Here is a 16,224-nt window from a genome sequence, read left to right as displayed (position 1 = left end):
ACCCCCTGACACGCGTTTGAGGTGGAAGAAATACTTTTTATTCCGCAGCACTTTTCTTTTTCCCTCATTCTTTTTTTTTGTAGTCAATCCTACCCGAGGATATTTTTTTCCGTTGCTTTTTTAATTTTTATTGATTTTTTAGAGGGACTGACAGACGTCTATTTGTTGTTCTACCACTTATGCATTCCTCAGTTGGTCCTTGCATGGGCCTTGACCAGGGATCGAACCCACCGCCCTTGGGGTATCGGGGACGATAATTCTAACCACCTGAGCTACCAGGTCCAGGCTCCATTGCTTTTTTAGAGAGAGTGCCAAGGATGGAGGGAGGAGAGAGAGAGAGAGAAAAGCACTGATGTGACAGACACATCGATGGGTTGCCTCCTGCACGCGCCTCAACAAGGGCCGGGGATCGAACCTGCAACCCAGGTAACTTGCCTTTGATCGGAATCGAACCCACGACCCTTTGATGCGCGGGCCGACACTAACCACTGATCACCACCGGCCAGGGCTCGGATTCTTTAGATGGTCGCCAGTGTGCCGTTCATCGCACACTGGTTTCCCGTCTGGACCTCGGGAACCCTGCTGGGGTCACGAGATAAGAAGCTCGATCTCGAGGCAAACCTGCAGCTCAGCCGGGCACCCCGAGGCGTGCCGTCTTCTGTGGCCCCTGAGATCGGGCTGTGGCTTTGCGCCCACCCCCCTTCTCTCCGCACTCCCTCTCCCCATTTCCACTGACCTTGATTTTCGGGGAAGGGCCAACTATTAGAATTTGAAAAAGGTGAGCCCATGGAAACCTGTAAATTGGGTCTTTAAAAGTAAATCTCATACCCTTTTATGTGTTTATTTTATTTACTTTGATAAATCAGAATGATACAACATTCCAAAGAAAGGAGGACGGGAAGCTGCTGCTCTGCCAGCTGGTTGGAGGGCTGTGGAGAAGAGAGCTTCCTAAACCCAGCTCGTGCCCCTGCTCTCTCCTTGGTTTCTGGGAAGCCAAGCAGGTCTGGCTCCCTTGGTTCCTCTGGTCCCCGTGTGCCCAACCATCTTCCTGGTAACCTCAGTGCAAGTCTCAGGGTGACAAATCCTTGGGCTGATTCAGAGCTCAGTGGCACGTTCAGGGTTGTAGTTCCCGCTTCGAATTGCCACTGGTGCTCTCGAGTGGACAGTGCTGGAGCGCTCACATGAAGCTCCCTGGCAGTTGCTCCCTTGCTCTCCTGTCCCCCTTCTTTCTCGAGTTCTGGCCGTGATGATTGTGAGTCCCACATGGTCATTCCTGTCCAGACAGGCTCCTGTGGTCCAGGAACCTGGGGTCAGCCAGGTATATCACAGGCCAGTGTGAAGTCGCAAGGCTATCTGTGGTACATGAGCATTTACAAAAGTGACCGTGTGAATCACCGATTGTTTCCCCAGCCAAGATGTTCCGACGGGTGCTCACCATTGTGCAGGCCCACTGCAAGCTGGGTTTGACCGCAACCCTGGTCCGGGAAGATGACAAAATTGTTGACTTAAATTTTCTGATCGGACCCAAGCTCTATGAAGCCAACTGGATGGAGCTGCAGAACAACGGCTACATCGCCAAAGTCCAGTGTGCTGAGGTAGCTGTCCCCTTTCTTGCAGCTTCTTGGGGAGTGGCTCCTCCCAGGGTCAGGGGAAGTGGATCAGGTAGGTTACTCCCAGGCAGAAACACAGGTCAGGACCTGAGCAAAAGTGCTGCCATCTCGTGCACCCTCTGTCCCCTGCGAGCTGGGTGCGGTTATGCCACTTCACAGGCGTGGGAACCAGCCACCTCCAGGGCATGCAGGGAGTGGCCGGGTGAGGGTGCTAATCCAGGCTGGCTTGGCTCCAGAGTCCATGCCCCTCCTTTCTGGGAGTGAGTGCCTACCTTCACTGGGGTGGTCCTGCGTGGGCAGTCATTCTGGCCACCCCCCAAAGCCTAGTGGTCAACCACCTGTGGTCCCCAGAAGGCGCCCGTGGCCTTGATAATTTTATTTCTAAGAAGACATTTTCCCCAGTATCCTATATAATAAAAGCCTAATATGCAAATCGGTCGCTATGATGTGCACTGACCAGGGGACAGATGCTCAACACAAGGAGCTGCCCCCAGCCTGCAGGCCCTAGGCCAGCCAAGGCAGGTGCCAGTGGGGAACCCCTGACCGCCCAACTGGTTGCCCTGCAGAGTGAGGCGACCGGCAGTGGTGGTGGGGCCGGCTGGCGAGCGGGCAGTGGGGGGGGGGGGGGGGGGGGGGGGCTGGCCGGCAAGCAGGCTGGCACCCCCCCCCCCCCCGCCCCCATCACCTGCCTGTTGCCTTTTGCAGAGGGAGGTGACTGCTGGCAGAGGGGTGGGGCCGGCGAGCGGGCAGCACCAGGCCCCGCCAGTTGCCCCACAGATTGGCCCTGATCGCCGGCCAGGCCTAGGGACCCTACCCATGCACGAATTTCATGTATTGGGCCTCTAGTTCTATAATGAATACCTGCACAGGTAAATGATAAAAGTACATCTTCAAAGATGTTTTCTTAGAAGGAACAAGAACAAGAATTCTTCCTGGCACCTAAACATGACTTCCTCAGTGGCTAGAGTAGGGTGGCCTTTGTCATGAAAGGGTGGAAAGGGGGCTGTTGGGTAAGAGAGTGTGAGGACCGTGTGCAGGTAGACTTGCTTCCTTATCTCTAGTTATGCTTTGTAATCACCACCCGTCTTATGAGACAGAGTTGCCAGAACCTTGGGGACCCTGTCCCTCTCCAGTTGCATCTCCCCTTTGAGGTGCATCTGCCAGAGCAGTGGCCTACAAACTTGGATTACATTACATTACAAACTAAACAGCAGGGGGCCGCTGTCTCAGGGCTATTTTAGCACCTATGTATAATTTCCTGGACAGGGTTGTTTCGTTTTACCTTTTAAAACGTCTTTATCTAAAAGGTGAAACAGATTATATATTTCTATGACTTGTCATTGGCTCTATTTTTATTCCTTGCATAATGCATTATTTTTTGATGAACGTAGCTGTAGTTCATCCCTTTGATTTGCTCTGTAGTATTCCATTATACAAATATACCACAATTGGACATGTAATGGAATATTACACAGCAGTAAAAAATAAATCTTCCAATGGTGACAGACGTTCGGGTCGGTAAGTTGTTTAAAGTTTTTAATAGCTTTATCAAGATGTTTGCATTCTGTGACATTGACCTGTTTTAAGTAAATACTGTTTGTTATTTATAACTTACTTGGTTTTAGTTAATATATCCCCCAATCTAGTGTTAAAACATATCCGTTATCCCCAGAGTTCCCTGGTGACCATTTGCAGTGAATCCTTGCTTGTACTCTCGCTCTAGGTAGCCACTGATGTGTTTCTGTCTCTATAAATTATAGCTTATGACATTGCTGCAGATGTTTTTGTACCCATTTCCTGGGGCCCTCCTGCCAGAGTTTTTCTAAAGCGTTGTTCACACTGTGGACTGTGACATCACTTTGTGGGTCATGGTCAGGATAGAATAGAATCTACCAGAATGCATATGTATTAAGGGTATATATTGTTTCATGAAATTGTGTTTGTGTGTGTGAATGTTTAGTTTGTGAGGTAACGTAATCCAAGTTTGTAGGCCACTGCTCTGGCAGATGCACCTCGAAGTGACACTGCTGGGTTGAAGGCTCCTTGAGGGTCACCTTCCTTGTCATGCTACAGCAGACTTTTCCAGAGTGAGAGTGCCAGTGAACACCCATCAGGGCGAGTGAGGGCGTGCCACATCTCCACTGCCCAATAGCTACTTGTTTTCTTTTAACTTTTGCTAACCTGGTAAGTGTGAAATGCATTCCTTTATGGTCTTAATTTGTGTTTTCTACTTTACTAATGACATTGAGTATCTTATCAGATAGTTATTAGCCCCTTATGTTTCATATTTTGTGAATTGCAGGATTTTAAACACTTTACTGTGAGAAAAGAATTGCTGTGGTTATAAAGAATGAGAACCTCTAATGGAGTCATAACAGGAGATGACTCAGAGGAAACCAGGAAACATTAACAGCAAAACTCATGGATTTGAGTGGCACACAGGGCTTGGCACCCAGCAGCAGCAGCTGAGCCCAGGGTGGCAGCATGCAGTGGCTTGTGGTGCTCATGGGGAAGTGCACTGGTCCTGGCCAGGAACTCAGTCTGTTAGTGTGGTCTGTGTGGCCTGTTCCAGTGTGGAGCTCCCAGGGGGTCATTTTTTATTTGTATGCAGCCTTAAGACCTTTGAAACTCACGGTACATCAGTCAGTGTATTTGCCTGAGCTTCCTTTAGTTTGTCAGCAGCCCAAGCCCAGGGCCTAGCACAGAAGAGGCCCTCAGGAGTCTTACTGTCATTCTTATTTGGGTGCTCAGATTGCGTTAGATGTGACTAATGAGACCACCTTCAAGCTGGCTTCTATGGACACATGACATGTCCCCATCATTCTGTGAGCACTTCCTTGCTTTCTGGGCCAGCAGTATATTCCTGACTCATCTGGTACTTATCCTGCTCTGGCCCTGTAATCAGCTATTTTCCACGGAGCTCTTTCAGTAGAGAATGTAATTTGCAAACCAAGTTCTGAGTGTTGGATGCATTCATTGCTACTAGAGTATCATTACTGGGCTCACTGAACAGGCAGAACTAGGAAGTGTGTGTGCAGTTCTCTGTGTGGAGGTGGGACCAAGTGAGAGGGACCCTCGCACCACTGGTGGATAGTCTGCTGCCCTTCGTGTGGAGCTGGTGTGGAAGTAATTCCCTGCACGTAGAGACACTGAAAGGTCTGGGCAGTGTTTAACATGTGGAGTGCCCGGCTCCACATCACCTATTGGGTCTGGTTTGGGGGGGTGTGTGTTTACAGTTATATTGAGATATAATTTACAAACCTTTGTGTGTTTTAAAGTTAATTCTACTAAATGAATGGTCTTCACAAGTTTCTAATTGTGTGGTATTTAAACTTGCACACTAACCATGATTCTTATTGTATTACAGGTTTGGTGCCCGATGTCTCCTGAGTTTTACAGGGAGTATGTGGCAATCAAAACCAAGAAACGAATCTTGCTGTACACCATGAACCCCAACAAATTCAGAGCTTGCCAGTTTCTGATTAAGTTTCATGAAAGGAGGAATGACAAAATTATTGTCTTTGCTGATAATGTGTTTGCTCTGAAGGAATATGCCATTCGACTGAACAAGTAAGAATTGAAAAGTTGAAGTTGGCTCCTAAGCCAGTTACTTTCCCTTTGTGAGAGTGCAGAGGTGCCTGGTTTTTCTCGAAGCTTATAGGAACTTCTAGGACCCAAAGGTCTGGTTCTGTGGCTCCAGCCCCAGGAACCAGGCAAGACAGAGGAACAAGTGGTTGGAGTTAGAGGTTACAGTATAGAAAAGGGAGCTTGGTCAACCTGAGCCCAGGGAGCAGGGACTAGACCAGGGGTGGGCAAACTTTTTGACTCGAGGGCCACAATGGGTTCTTAAACTGGACCGGAGGGCCGGAACAAAAGCATGGAGGGAGTGTTTGTGTGAACTAATATAAATTCAAAGTAAACATCATTACGTAAAAGGGTACGGTCTTTTTTTTTTTTTTAGTTTTATTCATTTCAAACGGGCCGGATCCGGCCTGCGGGCCGTAGTTTGCCCACGGCTGGACTAGAGTAATGGTGCTTTGGACCTGGACTCCAAGGGTGGGCAGAGGTTGGCATTGGGAGTTTCAGACCAAGTGAGCACTGTGGGTTGTAATGAGGTCAGGCTATGGGCCAGGGACCAGGGAGGCAAGGCAGACTGGCCGGCATCCCTGGTATGGCCTCCCCTTGAGAAAGCTTCTTAGGACATACCAGAGTCCTCACCAGCCCACATGCCTGTGTTTAAAGCCTGGTTATTGTAAATTCCCTGCCAAGTAAGGAGGATGAGGACTGTGCTCCTGCTCCAGTGGGCCTCAAGGGCATGTATGTGTAGCGGAAGGAAGGGCCCTTTCTGCAGGCAGGCCTCATTCTTCCTGTGGGGTGGTAGATGGAGGGCAGTGTCCATGCAGACCAGCTTCTCTTGAGCAAGCTGTGACTTAATCCTTACCCATGCAAGGAATTCAATTGCATTGTTCCCATTTTACAGATGACAAAGCTGAGACAAAAAAAAATGAACTTTCTTAAATTTCTAAAATTGTACCTTTAATTTTTTTAATTTTTAAAAAAATAAACCTTTTATTATTGGTAGTATAAAGATTTTATTTTTTATCAGAGTAACATAGTAGTTAAGAAAGACCACAGTTCATGTATCAGTCTTTCCACCCACAATTCTTGTTCCCCAAAGGCAGCTACCTTCTTTTTTTAAATTTATTTATTTATTTTTAATTTTTAAACATCTTTACTGTTGAGGGTATTACAGATGTCCCCCTTTTTTCCCCTCTACTGTCCCCCTCTACCCAGTTCCCACCCTGCCCCAGACCTTCACCACCCTATTGTCTGTGTCCATAGGTAATGTCTATATGCATATAAGGTCTTTGACACAGACAATAGGGTGGTGAAGGCCTGGGATAAAGTGCAGGCGTGGGCTAGAAGGGGTCAATTGGGGGAAAAAAGTTGACATATGTAATACTTTCAACAGTAAAGATTTAAATAAAAAACAAACAAACAAACATACACACAAAATATTTTTGGTTAATCTCTTCCCATCTACTTTCCCCACTTCCCTTTGAGATTTGTCAGTCTGTTCCATGTTTCCATGCCTCTGATTCTATTTTATTCACCATTTTATTTTGTTCATCAGATTCCTTGTTCACTTATTTTGATTTTTAGATTCAATTATTGATAATATACATTGTAAAATGGCTATGTATTTATTGCCATTCTATTGTTCTTATTTTTTTAATCTTTTTTCTTCTTCTTCCTCTTCCTCTTCCTAAAGAATATCCTTCAACATTTCATGTAATACTGGTTTGGTGGTGATGAACTCCGTTAGCTTTTTCTTGCCTGGGAAGCTCTTTATCTGACCTGCAATTGTAAATGATAGATTTGCTGGGTAGAGTTATCTTGGTTGTAGGACCTTGCTGTTCATCACTTTGAATATTTCTTGCCACTCCCTCTGGCCTGTAAAGTTCCTATTGAGAAATCAGCTGACAGTAGCTCCCTTGTAGGTAAGTGATTGCTTTTCTCTTGCTGATTTTGTCTTTAACCGTTGGCATTTTAATGATGATTTCTTGGTGTGGGCCTCTTTGGGTTCCTCTTGTTTGGGTCTTTCACCAGGTAAGGGAAGTTTTCTGTCATTATTTCTTTTCTTTTGTAAAAAAAAATATATTTTTATTGATTTCAGAGAGGAAGGGAGAGATAAGAAACATCAATGATAAGAAATAATCATTGATCAGCTGTCTCCTGCACACCCCTACTGGGGATTGAGCCCTAAACCTAGGCATATGCTCTTACTCTGGGAACCACACCGCAACCTCCTGGTTCATAGGTCAACCCATAACCAATGAGCCATGACAGCTGGGCTCTGTCATTATTTCTTCAAATAGGTTTTCAATATTTTGCTCTCTCTCTTCTTCTGGCACCCCATAATGTGAATGTTGGTATGCTTGAAGTTGTCCCAGAGGCTCCTTATACTCTCTTCATATTCTTTGATTTTTTTTTTTCTTTTTGCTCTTCTGATTGGGTGTTTTTTGCTTCCTCATAGTCTAAATCGTTGATTTGGTTGTTGGAATCCTCTACTCTACTGATGAATCCCTATAAATTATTCTTTAATTCAGTTAGTGTATGCTTAATTTCTAACTAGTCCTTTTTCATGTCTTTGACATTCTCACTAAGATCCTTGAAAGTCTCGCTAAGTCCCTTGAAGCTCTCATTAAGATCCTTGAATAACCTTATAACCGTTGTTTTGAACTCTGTATCCAGTAGTTTGCTTGTATCCATTTCTTTTCTTTTTTTAAATATATTTTATTGATTTTTTACAGAGAGGAAGGGAGCGGGATAGAGAGTTAGAAACATCGATGAGAGAGAAACATCGATCAGCTGCCTCCTGCACACCTCCTACTGGGGATGTGCCCGCAACCAAGGTACATGCCCTTGACCGGAATCGAACCTGGGACCTTTCAGTCCGCTGGCCAACACTCTATCCACTGAGCCAAACCGGTTAGGACTTGTTTCCATTTCTTTATTTGTAACATGTTTCTTTTTGTCTTCGCATTTTGGCTGTTTCCCTGTGTTTGTTTCTATGTATTAGGTAGAACTGCTATGTCCCCTGGAATTAGTAGGGTGGCCGTGTGTAGTAGGTGTCCTGTAGGGCCCAGTGGCTCAGCCTCCCCAGTCACCTGAGCTGGGCACTCTAGGTGCGCCCCTGTGTGGGCTGTGTGCACAGTCTTGTAGTTGATCCTTGGTTGCTGTTGGCATTACTGGGAGGAATTGACCTCCAGGCCAGTTGGCTGTGAGGACCAGCTGAGACTACAGAAGGAGAGCTGCTGTTCAGGAGACACCCTATGGAGCAGGACTTGCTTCAGTGGGGCCTTGGTGCTCACTGAGTCTGCCCCTTGCATGTGTTGCTTGTGGATGTGTAGAGTTGTAACCTGCTGTGGTCTGAAGTTGTCCTCTGGGTGCACTGGCTGTGGGGTCTCCCGGGAGTTGCAAAGTCAGCCACTACCGGGGCCACCTGACAGGAGCTACAGAGAGATCTGCAGAGGGCTGCAACTTGTGTTGGGCTTGGGAGTGCCCAGGTGAGGCCCAGATGTGAAGCAAGGCAGGCTGGTGCTAGAGCTGGGTCTTGGGCTTTTTATTTATAGGTTTGGAGCACACTGACACCACCTGTTGCTTGTTTAAGAGATTTTAGGAAAGTCTGAAGCCTGAGCCAGAACAGGCCATATAGGAAAGCTGTTGCAAACAGCTTGGGTAGAGCTGCAAGTTGGAATGGGACGGGTTCTCGGGGAATTACCAGGATGGAGCAAACAGTGTGAGCCAGGCTGATGGAAACTCAGATATGGCTGCTAGTCAGCTCTGTGACAGGGGAGGTCCTACCTAGCACAGGAGTAATGACCCCTTAAAGCACTCCCCCCCACCCCCACTTCTATCTGAGAGGAGGCCACTCCTGAGTTCCTGCCCTGATGCCAGACAATCCAATTCCTCCTCTTATGTGTCTGGATTCCCCAAAGCCGCTGCCCATTGCTGGAGGTCAGAGGAAGTGGGGCCTTGTAAGTTCGTGTGCTGGCACTTTAAGAGAAACTGCCTGGAGCCCCAGCAGCCTCCGTGTCACTCAGCCACAATCCCCTATGGTTTTTACAGCCCAAAGTTAAGGGACTTTTACCAGCTCTGGAACCCTGGGCTGGGGGCCTGGTGTGGGGCTAGGACTCCTTGCTCCTCATGGAGGTCTCTGCAGTGGAGATATCCCTCCCGATTAAAAACATGCCACACCAGCCTGTTCTGCACCTCTGCCCCTCCTACCAGTCTCAGTGTGCCTTCTTTACTTTTCTAGTTGTAGGACTTCTGTTCAGCCAGATTTCAGGTGGTTCTGAACGATAGTAGTTGTGTATTTTAGTTGTGATTTTTACATGGTATGGAGACAGCGAGTACTGGATGTTACCTATGCGCCATCTTGGTTCTCCCAAAGGCGAGCCACCTTCAACTCTATTCTCCATATTTCTAAGTAATAATTTATATATTAATTTCTTGACTATTAACTATAGAGATTGCCTGTTAACTTCCTAATACGCGAGTTTAGGATTTAGCTCTTGCCTGTACTGCACCCATCCTCCCAGTATGTTTGGTGTTAAGTTAGAATTCAGGGATTTTGACTGTATATGTATTGTTCAAGCCAAGGCACATAGTGTACTATGACTACATTATTTTTGTAAAAATAGTGTTTTATGGCCCAGCTGGTGTGGCTCAGTGGCTGAATGTCAACCCAGGAACCAAGAGGTCCCTGGTTCAATTCCTGGTCAGGGCGCAGGCCCGGGTTGTGGGCTCGATCCCCAATGGGGGATGTGCAGGTGGCAGCCAATCAGTGATGCTTCTCTCTCATCGATGTTTCTCTCTCTCTTCTCCTTTTCTCTCTCTTTAAAAATCAATTAAAAACAAACAAAAAGAACCAATAAGACTTAAAAAATAAATTTTTTAAGATACTGGGCGGGTGAGGTAAGGGCATATGCTGGGGGGTAGGAGAGGTCAGGGGAAGGTCAATGGGGGAGAAAAAGGAGACATATGTACTACTATTTGTAATACTTTAAACAAGAAAATAGAATTAAAAAAAAACCAATAAAAAAAAAAATATATATATATATATATATATATATTTTTTTTTTTCCTGGAGTTAGTAATTTCCTTGTCATTGCTTTAGTTTTTTTTTGTTTTTTTTTTTTTTAAACAGACTTAATTGTTCCTCTTCAGACCCTTCCTGCAACCATGAACCCTTCTCAGCAGGGTCAGACACATCAGTACTTTTTAAATCTCTCTCCCTGGTGGGATGCCTACCAGCACGCCATCTCTCGGACTAGAACTGCTGCTCAGCAGAGTCCTGGGTTCCCTCTGACAGCATCCCGTCCTTCCCTGACCTCTTCCCTGTGTGGGAGCCCTCTTTTCTGTATCTCAAGTCTCCTCTTTCTTAGTCACTCATTTTGAAGGAGCACATCCTCCAGTAGATTCCGGAGGGAAGAAAGTTTTTTGGGACTTTTCTTGCAGATTATTTATTCAGCTTTACGCTTGACGAGTAGCTTGGCTGGGCCTCAGAATGGTAAAGGCAGGCTCAGTTTTGCTGGGGCTTCCGTTGTGACTGCTGGGAAGCCTGGTGCCCTTCTGATCCCTCTCTGCACAGGGTCTGCTGTGTCATCTGCTTCCTCTCTCAGAAAGCTTCTAGAATCTTTTTGAGATTTCAAAACTGTATGGCTAGTGTGGTCATTTTCTTTTATTGTGATGGGCAGTTTTAACCCTTTCCTGGTTAATCCTCACCTGAGACACATTGATTGGTTGCCTCCCGCACACCCCCAACCGACCAGGCCTTTGACCGGGAATTGAACCTGTGAGCCTTCAGTGCTTGGGGCTGATGCTCTAACCACTAAGCACTGGGCAGGGCCATTAGACCCTTTTAATAGGAAAACTCGTGTTTCAGTTTGAGAATTTTTTTTTCTTTGTTAACTCATCTCTGTTTTTTTCTGTTCTGTCTTTCTTTGAATCCCTGTTGTAAGATGTTAGGTCTTGGAACAACTTCCCCAGTTTTCTTTTTTCTCCTATTTTTTCTTCCTTTGTCTGCCAGCCCTTCTATTGAAGCATTTGTGAGTTTGCAAGAACTCTTTCTTGCTGACTGTTCCTGTTTCATGCAGTGTCTTCTCTGGGCTGGTCGAGCTTTGACATTTCTTCTGTTCCTGCACTGTCTCTCTTCTCTTCAAGTTTCATTATTTTGATTGCTTCCCTCTCTCTGCAGAGCCTGTCTGACTTGGTGATCCTTGGCTGTATTTTCTTGTTTAAGAGTCCGTCACTAGTTAGGCTGCTTTGTGTAGCCTCGGGGTGACATCCTGGTCACCAAAGCAACACTGCACGTTGAGTTGCCTTTACCTTTTCTATAACTTGCACGAAATCATCCACTCGTGACTGTCATTTGTACCATTCCTTCAAATAAAGTAATTTGGTACCAAAGAAAAAAAGGAGTCAGCCACTAAGAAGCGAATTGGCCTTCTGAATAGCTTAGCCAGCCTGTGGACCCCACCATGCGTGATGGGCAGGAACCTGGTGACGCATGAAGAGATTGAGAAATGCCAGTATCTCCAGGTCTTTCTTGGGCAGGACAGCTTCTCCAGAGAGGAATCTTCGGGTCTTCTGGCTGCCAGCATGTGGGGGGAGAGGGAGAAAGGGATTCACTTGCAGTCTCACCTTTGCCCTCAGCTCTGCCTGAGGTCCCTAAGTACTATGCCTCTATGAACCTAGAAGTTAAAGCCTCCAGGTTTCTGCCAGATGCGAGGAGGCATACCTGGCTGTTGGGATTGGGGTTTCACCCTGCTCCTCATTCGATACTCGGCCAGCCCTTGTCTGCTGTCTGACCCCCGCCCCCTTCCCAGGCCACTGGCGACTAGGTCTGGAATGCTTTATGTTCTGCACATAAGAGCTTGTTTGTACTGGCTTTCCCTCGTGCGGGTTTGGGCATCTGCTTCCTCTCTGTGTGTTGACTTCCACAATATTGTTCACTCTCTGTTCTGCTGTTACTTCTCCTGTTCTCTTTGCCCTTGTGGGTTTCTCTTTTTAATTCTGCATGGTGACAGTTTGAGAGGGGCAATAAAGCAATGCGTGTTTACTGTGTCCTATTTAACAGCTGTCTTCTCTCTCCCCTCCCCTCCCGCCATTTCAGTGCTCCATCTAGATTCTTCCTGGAGCCTTCTTCAAGGGCCCTGCCCTACACTTGCATTCAAACACACCTGAGGCTTGTCCTTTGGTTGTCATCTCCTGAGATCTGCCTGGTCAGGCACACGCATTTGCCCGGCACTGTCGAATCTGTGCCTGTCTGGCACCATGGAGGGCAGCAGGTCATGGCTCTCTGGTGGATAATGGAAAGATAATTACAACTTTTACTTCTCTTTCTTGTGTACTTCTGGCCTTTAAGTATATGAAGTGCTTTTGCTTGTCTTGTTTTCTTTAAAATGATCCTGTGGGCCCTGGGCATGTGCTTAGGACTGAGGTGGGGTGGGGGTCTCTGAGCTTCTGGCTCAGCCAGCCTTAATTAGGAAGGCATAGGCGTCACTCAGGACTTTGCAGGAGAGACTGTGGGTTGTTTGGGATATGAGGTGGGAAGGACACCACTTTGGATTCTGACGGCTGGACCTGACTCCCAGCAGCTCCTCTTATTAGCTGTGCACCTTGGGGGTGCTGTGTGCCTCTCGGCCTCCTCGCTCTGTCACATGGGCTTCCTTACCAGCACCGCCTCAGGATTCTTGTGCCCAGCATCTACTCGGTGCTCGGCTTATGTGAGGGGCCCTTCTGCAGGTCAGTTACCCTTCTGTTTCATTTCCTGTGTGGGGAGTCTTTAGAAACGGGGCTCACCATCATGTGAGTCGTTTCTTATGAGGAGAAAAAGAGCCACATAAAACTTGGGTGTTGAGAAACAGGTGGTTCTGTAGAGGGGGTTTCCCAGCATGACACGCAGAGGAAAGAACAAGATTTGTGTGGTGCCCAAACACTCTATATGACAGACTTGCAGTGTTTGGGGTGACCTGAGGCCATCAGCCTGGGTGTCCATCTGTCCCAGGCCCCACCCTGCTTCCCCACGGCAAGGGTTTTGCTCTCTCAGGTACACCCATTCCTAGTTAGTAGCACAGGGTTGGGAAGCGTGTGGAGGTCAGAAATGCTGCTTTCTGAGCCTTCCATGTAATGGCCTGAGCAGTGGAGTGTTTACACTTGGGCTCAGCCTCGCCAGCCTCCTGCCCCTTCGTTCCTCGTGTGTAAATTGGGAACATGAAACTACCTTTCACAGCCTGAGGACTGTCGGCAGGGATGGATGGATTTTTTTCAACATAGTATCTTGCTTGGTGTTCGGTGTGTGTGGGACCTGTGTATCGGTAGTTGTCCTTGCTATCATCACCATCACTGTTATTACCCTGGGAAAGAAAGCCACAGAAACTAGGTCATTCCGTGAATGGCATTGCCAGGTGCCAAGAGGTGACGGATGACCAGTGAGGCCGTCAGATATGGTGGTGCTCTTTGGCCAAGAACTGGGAATTAAATAGATAGGTTTTGAACTTGGTGTAAAAGGAGGTCAGTAGAGAAAAGTCTGGAAGGGGCCCTTTGCTCCTTTCTACTCCTTTCTTGGAGGAGAATGCCTGTGTCATTAGGAAAAGAGTTGCTCCAAGCTTTGGTTTACAAATAGCGTTGTTTCATTTGCCACCCTCATTGAGCTTCATGAAATCCCGGGGGTTCTCTTTGTATAGACACCAAGCTTGGAGCTAGAGACCTAGTCCAAAAACAAAGAAAAAGGTAAAGGAGGGAATCCCAGGGAGAATGGTGACCTTGAACCTCAGCTCAGCGGTGAAGGGATGGCGTGTGTGTGTTTTGGAAGGGGTGGGGAAGGTGCATTGCCACTCATGTTTATGGGTCTCCTGCAGATATTCTTGGGTGGCAGGCCTCCTGGGAGAGAGCACTTTGCAGGAGCTCCTTTTCCCTCTCATGTGCTTTTAGGGTAATTGAGGAGTGATTCTATGGTCTTTCTAATATGGTCTTGTTCTTCTCTAGACCCTATATCTATGGTCCTACATCCCAGGGAGAAAGGATGCAGATTCTCCAGAATTTCAAGCACAACCCCAAAATCAACACCATCTTCATATCCAAGGTCTGTGTGGCATGCAGTGGTGGTGAGGCCCCAGCAGCCACAAGGCCTGGGGACACTGGCTGCTATCTGGGCAGTGGGTTGGTGTTTGTTGAAGGAACATCACGTGTCAGTTTTCCTTCCCAGTGTCTGGGTAGTAGAAGAAGTAGATTTAGGGTTTTATGTATATGCATAATCTCTAAAGTCCTTTTGCTTGACTCAAGTTTTTCCCATCTCTTTTTGGGATGCAGGAATTTTAAGTTGTATTTCCTTTATAAAAGGGGAAAGTTCATCACCTACTCGGGCAAAAGTAGGCATTTGGATGATTTTCTCTTTGTGGAGTTGGAGATGCTGCAGGCGTGGGTAGCCTTGGGCCTGGCTCCTGCTGTGCCGTGGTGGGTGCTGAGCTGTCGGCCTGGCTGGGGGATGGCTTTCATTTGCAATTAGAAGCTTGTGGCCCAACTGTTTGTAACAGTCATTCAAATGAGAATAGACCCAGAACCCCAAAGAAACGAGATTTACCCATAAAAGTGACCTTGGCTGGGTCTGTAAGTACCAAACTTTGATGGTGGTGGTGGTGTGTGTGGGGGGGGCGGGGGGGGGGGCGGTGGGGTGAGGGTGGGGATCTAGATGGTTGTAGCCCCCAAACTGACGCAGCTGCTCTGAATCAGAATCCAGCCCAGTGAGAACAGTGGCACCCATTAGGTCACCTCTCAGGCATGTGCTGCTGGTCCCCGTGGCCTCCATTTAAGTGTGGATGGTTTGATGCAGACGTATTTCTGTAGCAAAAAATAAGAGCCACTCACAGAAAGTCTCTGTTGACGGGCCCTCTTGTCTTGGGCTGTTGGCAGCCCACACGGAGTGCAGCTGAGAGGATGGTGGTGCCTGTGGGGCCCGGTGGTCTCGGACGGCTCTCAGGAGCATGCGCACTGGGTTCAAGAGGCTGCTCATCGGAAGGGCCCTGGCATAGGAAGAGGGTAGTGATTGCTTTTCTAAAGTATCTGCAGAGCTTGTTTAATTGTGAGGCCAGTTGGTTTTTTTCTCTTGTCGCCTCATATATGAAAACCTTCCCAGACACACAGCTGCTTCATTTCCATAGGTGGGTGACACATCATTTGATTTGCCAGAAGCAAATGTTCTCATTCAGATCTCATCTCATGGTGGTTCCCGGCGGCAGGAGGCCCAGAGGCTAGGGCGAGTGCTCCGAGCCAAAAAAGGTAAAGGTGGCCTTTCCCTTCTGCTCTGGGAGGTCCCTCCTGAGCCACCTCAGATGGGAGGGGGAGGGCTGAGCTGCTGTGCTTGTGTGATGGTGATCTGGTGCTCCTGGGCCAGGCATACTCTGAGGAAGGCAGTCCCAAAGCGAGGACCAAGGTGTCCTTGGCCCTTGTCATTTGCCAGGCATTGGGGCTGAGTATGTGGATGTTTTCCATGACGGCTGCCTGGAACTCACACAGATACCCTCTAAATTGAGCTCTTACCCACGTAGATAGTAAGAGGAGCTAGGGGGCAATGCTTAATGATGTCGACATAGAAGGGAGAAAGCAGAGCTCGACCACCGCTGCAAGTGTCAGAGCTGGAAGCTGTCCCCTGATCCTCACGTTAGGAGTAACCACAGGTTACTGAGCAGCCACAGGTGGACACCTCCCTCACAACCTGTGAAATGGAAAGCACGGGGCGTGGGTGCTCTGCTTGTTAACTGTGGGCGTTAACAGGCCTTGGACTTCGGTTGCAGGCATGACAGGGACTAACATTGCTGCTCAGAGGTGGCACCCTTCTAGGACCAGGCTGTCCTAAGACAAGGACACGGGCCCTGTGCTCAAGGAATCCACATACTTAGGAGGCATCTGGACTGGTTGGATGTTTGAAAATGACAACATTAGTGGGCACATGGTGGAATCGTACTGTATTTGAATATGTTTAAGAAGCAACTAATTGATTGTGTTTAAAGTGGAGAACAGGGCAAGTTAGAAATAGCAAGCATGGACT

At 47.6% G+C, this 16,224-nt stretch overlaps 1 protein-coding gene across 1 annotated transcript in view; it reads left to right on the top strand.

The window, feature by feature from the left end:
* The window catches only part of ERCC3 (ERCC excision repair 3, TFIIH core complex helicase subunit), a 65,804-nt gene that overhangs the window by 41,417 nt on the left and 8,163 nt on the right, over positions 1-16,224 (top strand). Inside the window, exon 12 of the mRNA XM_070423179.1 lies at positions 15,338-15,455. Within this exon, the coding sequence (XP_070279280.1) occupies positions 15,338-15,455 (118 nt within the window). The remainder of the gene's footprint in view (positions 1-15,337; positions 15,456-16,224) is intronic.

Source organism: Myotis yumanensis, unplaced genomic scaffold, assembly GCF_028538775.1.
Source record: "Myotis yumanensis isolate MYYU_CA2020_CCGP unplaced genomic scaffold, mMyoYum1.0.hap1 SCAF_8, whole genome shotgun sequence".
Lineage (NCBI taxonomy): Eukaryota > Metazoa > Chordata > Mammalia > Chiroptera > Vespertilionidae > Myotis > Myotis yumanensis.
This window is presented reverse-complemented; position numbering and strand designations above follow the sequence as displayed.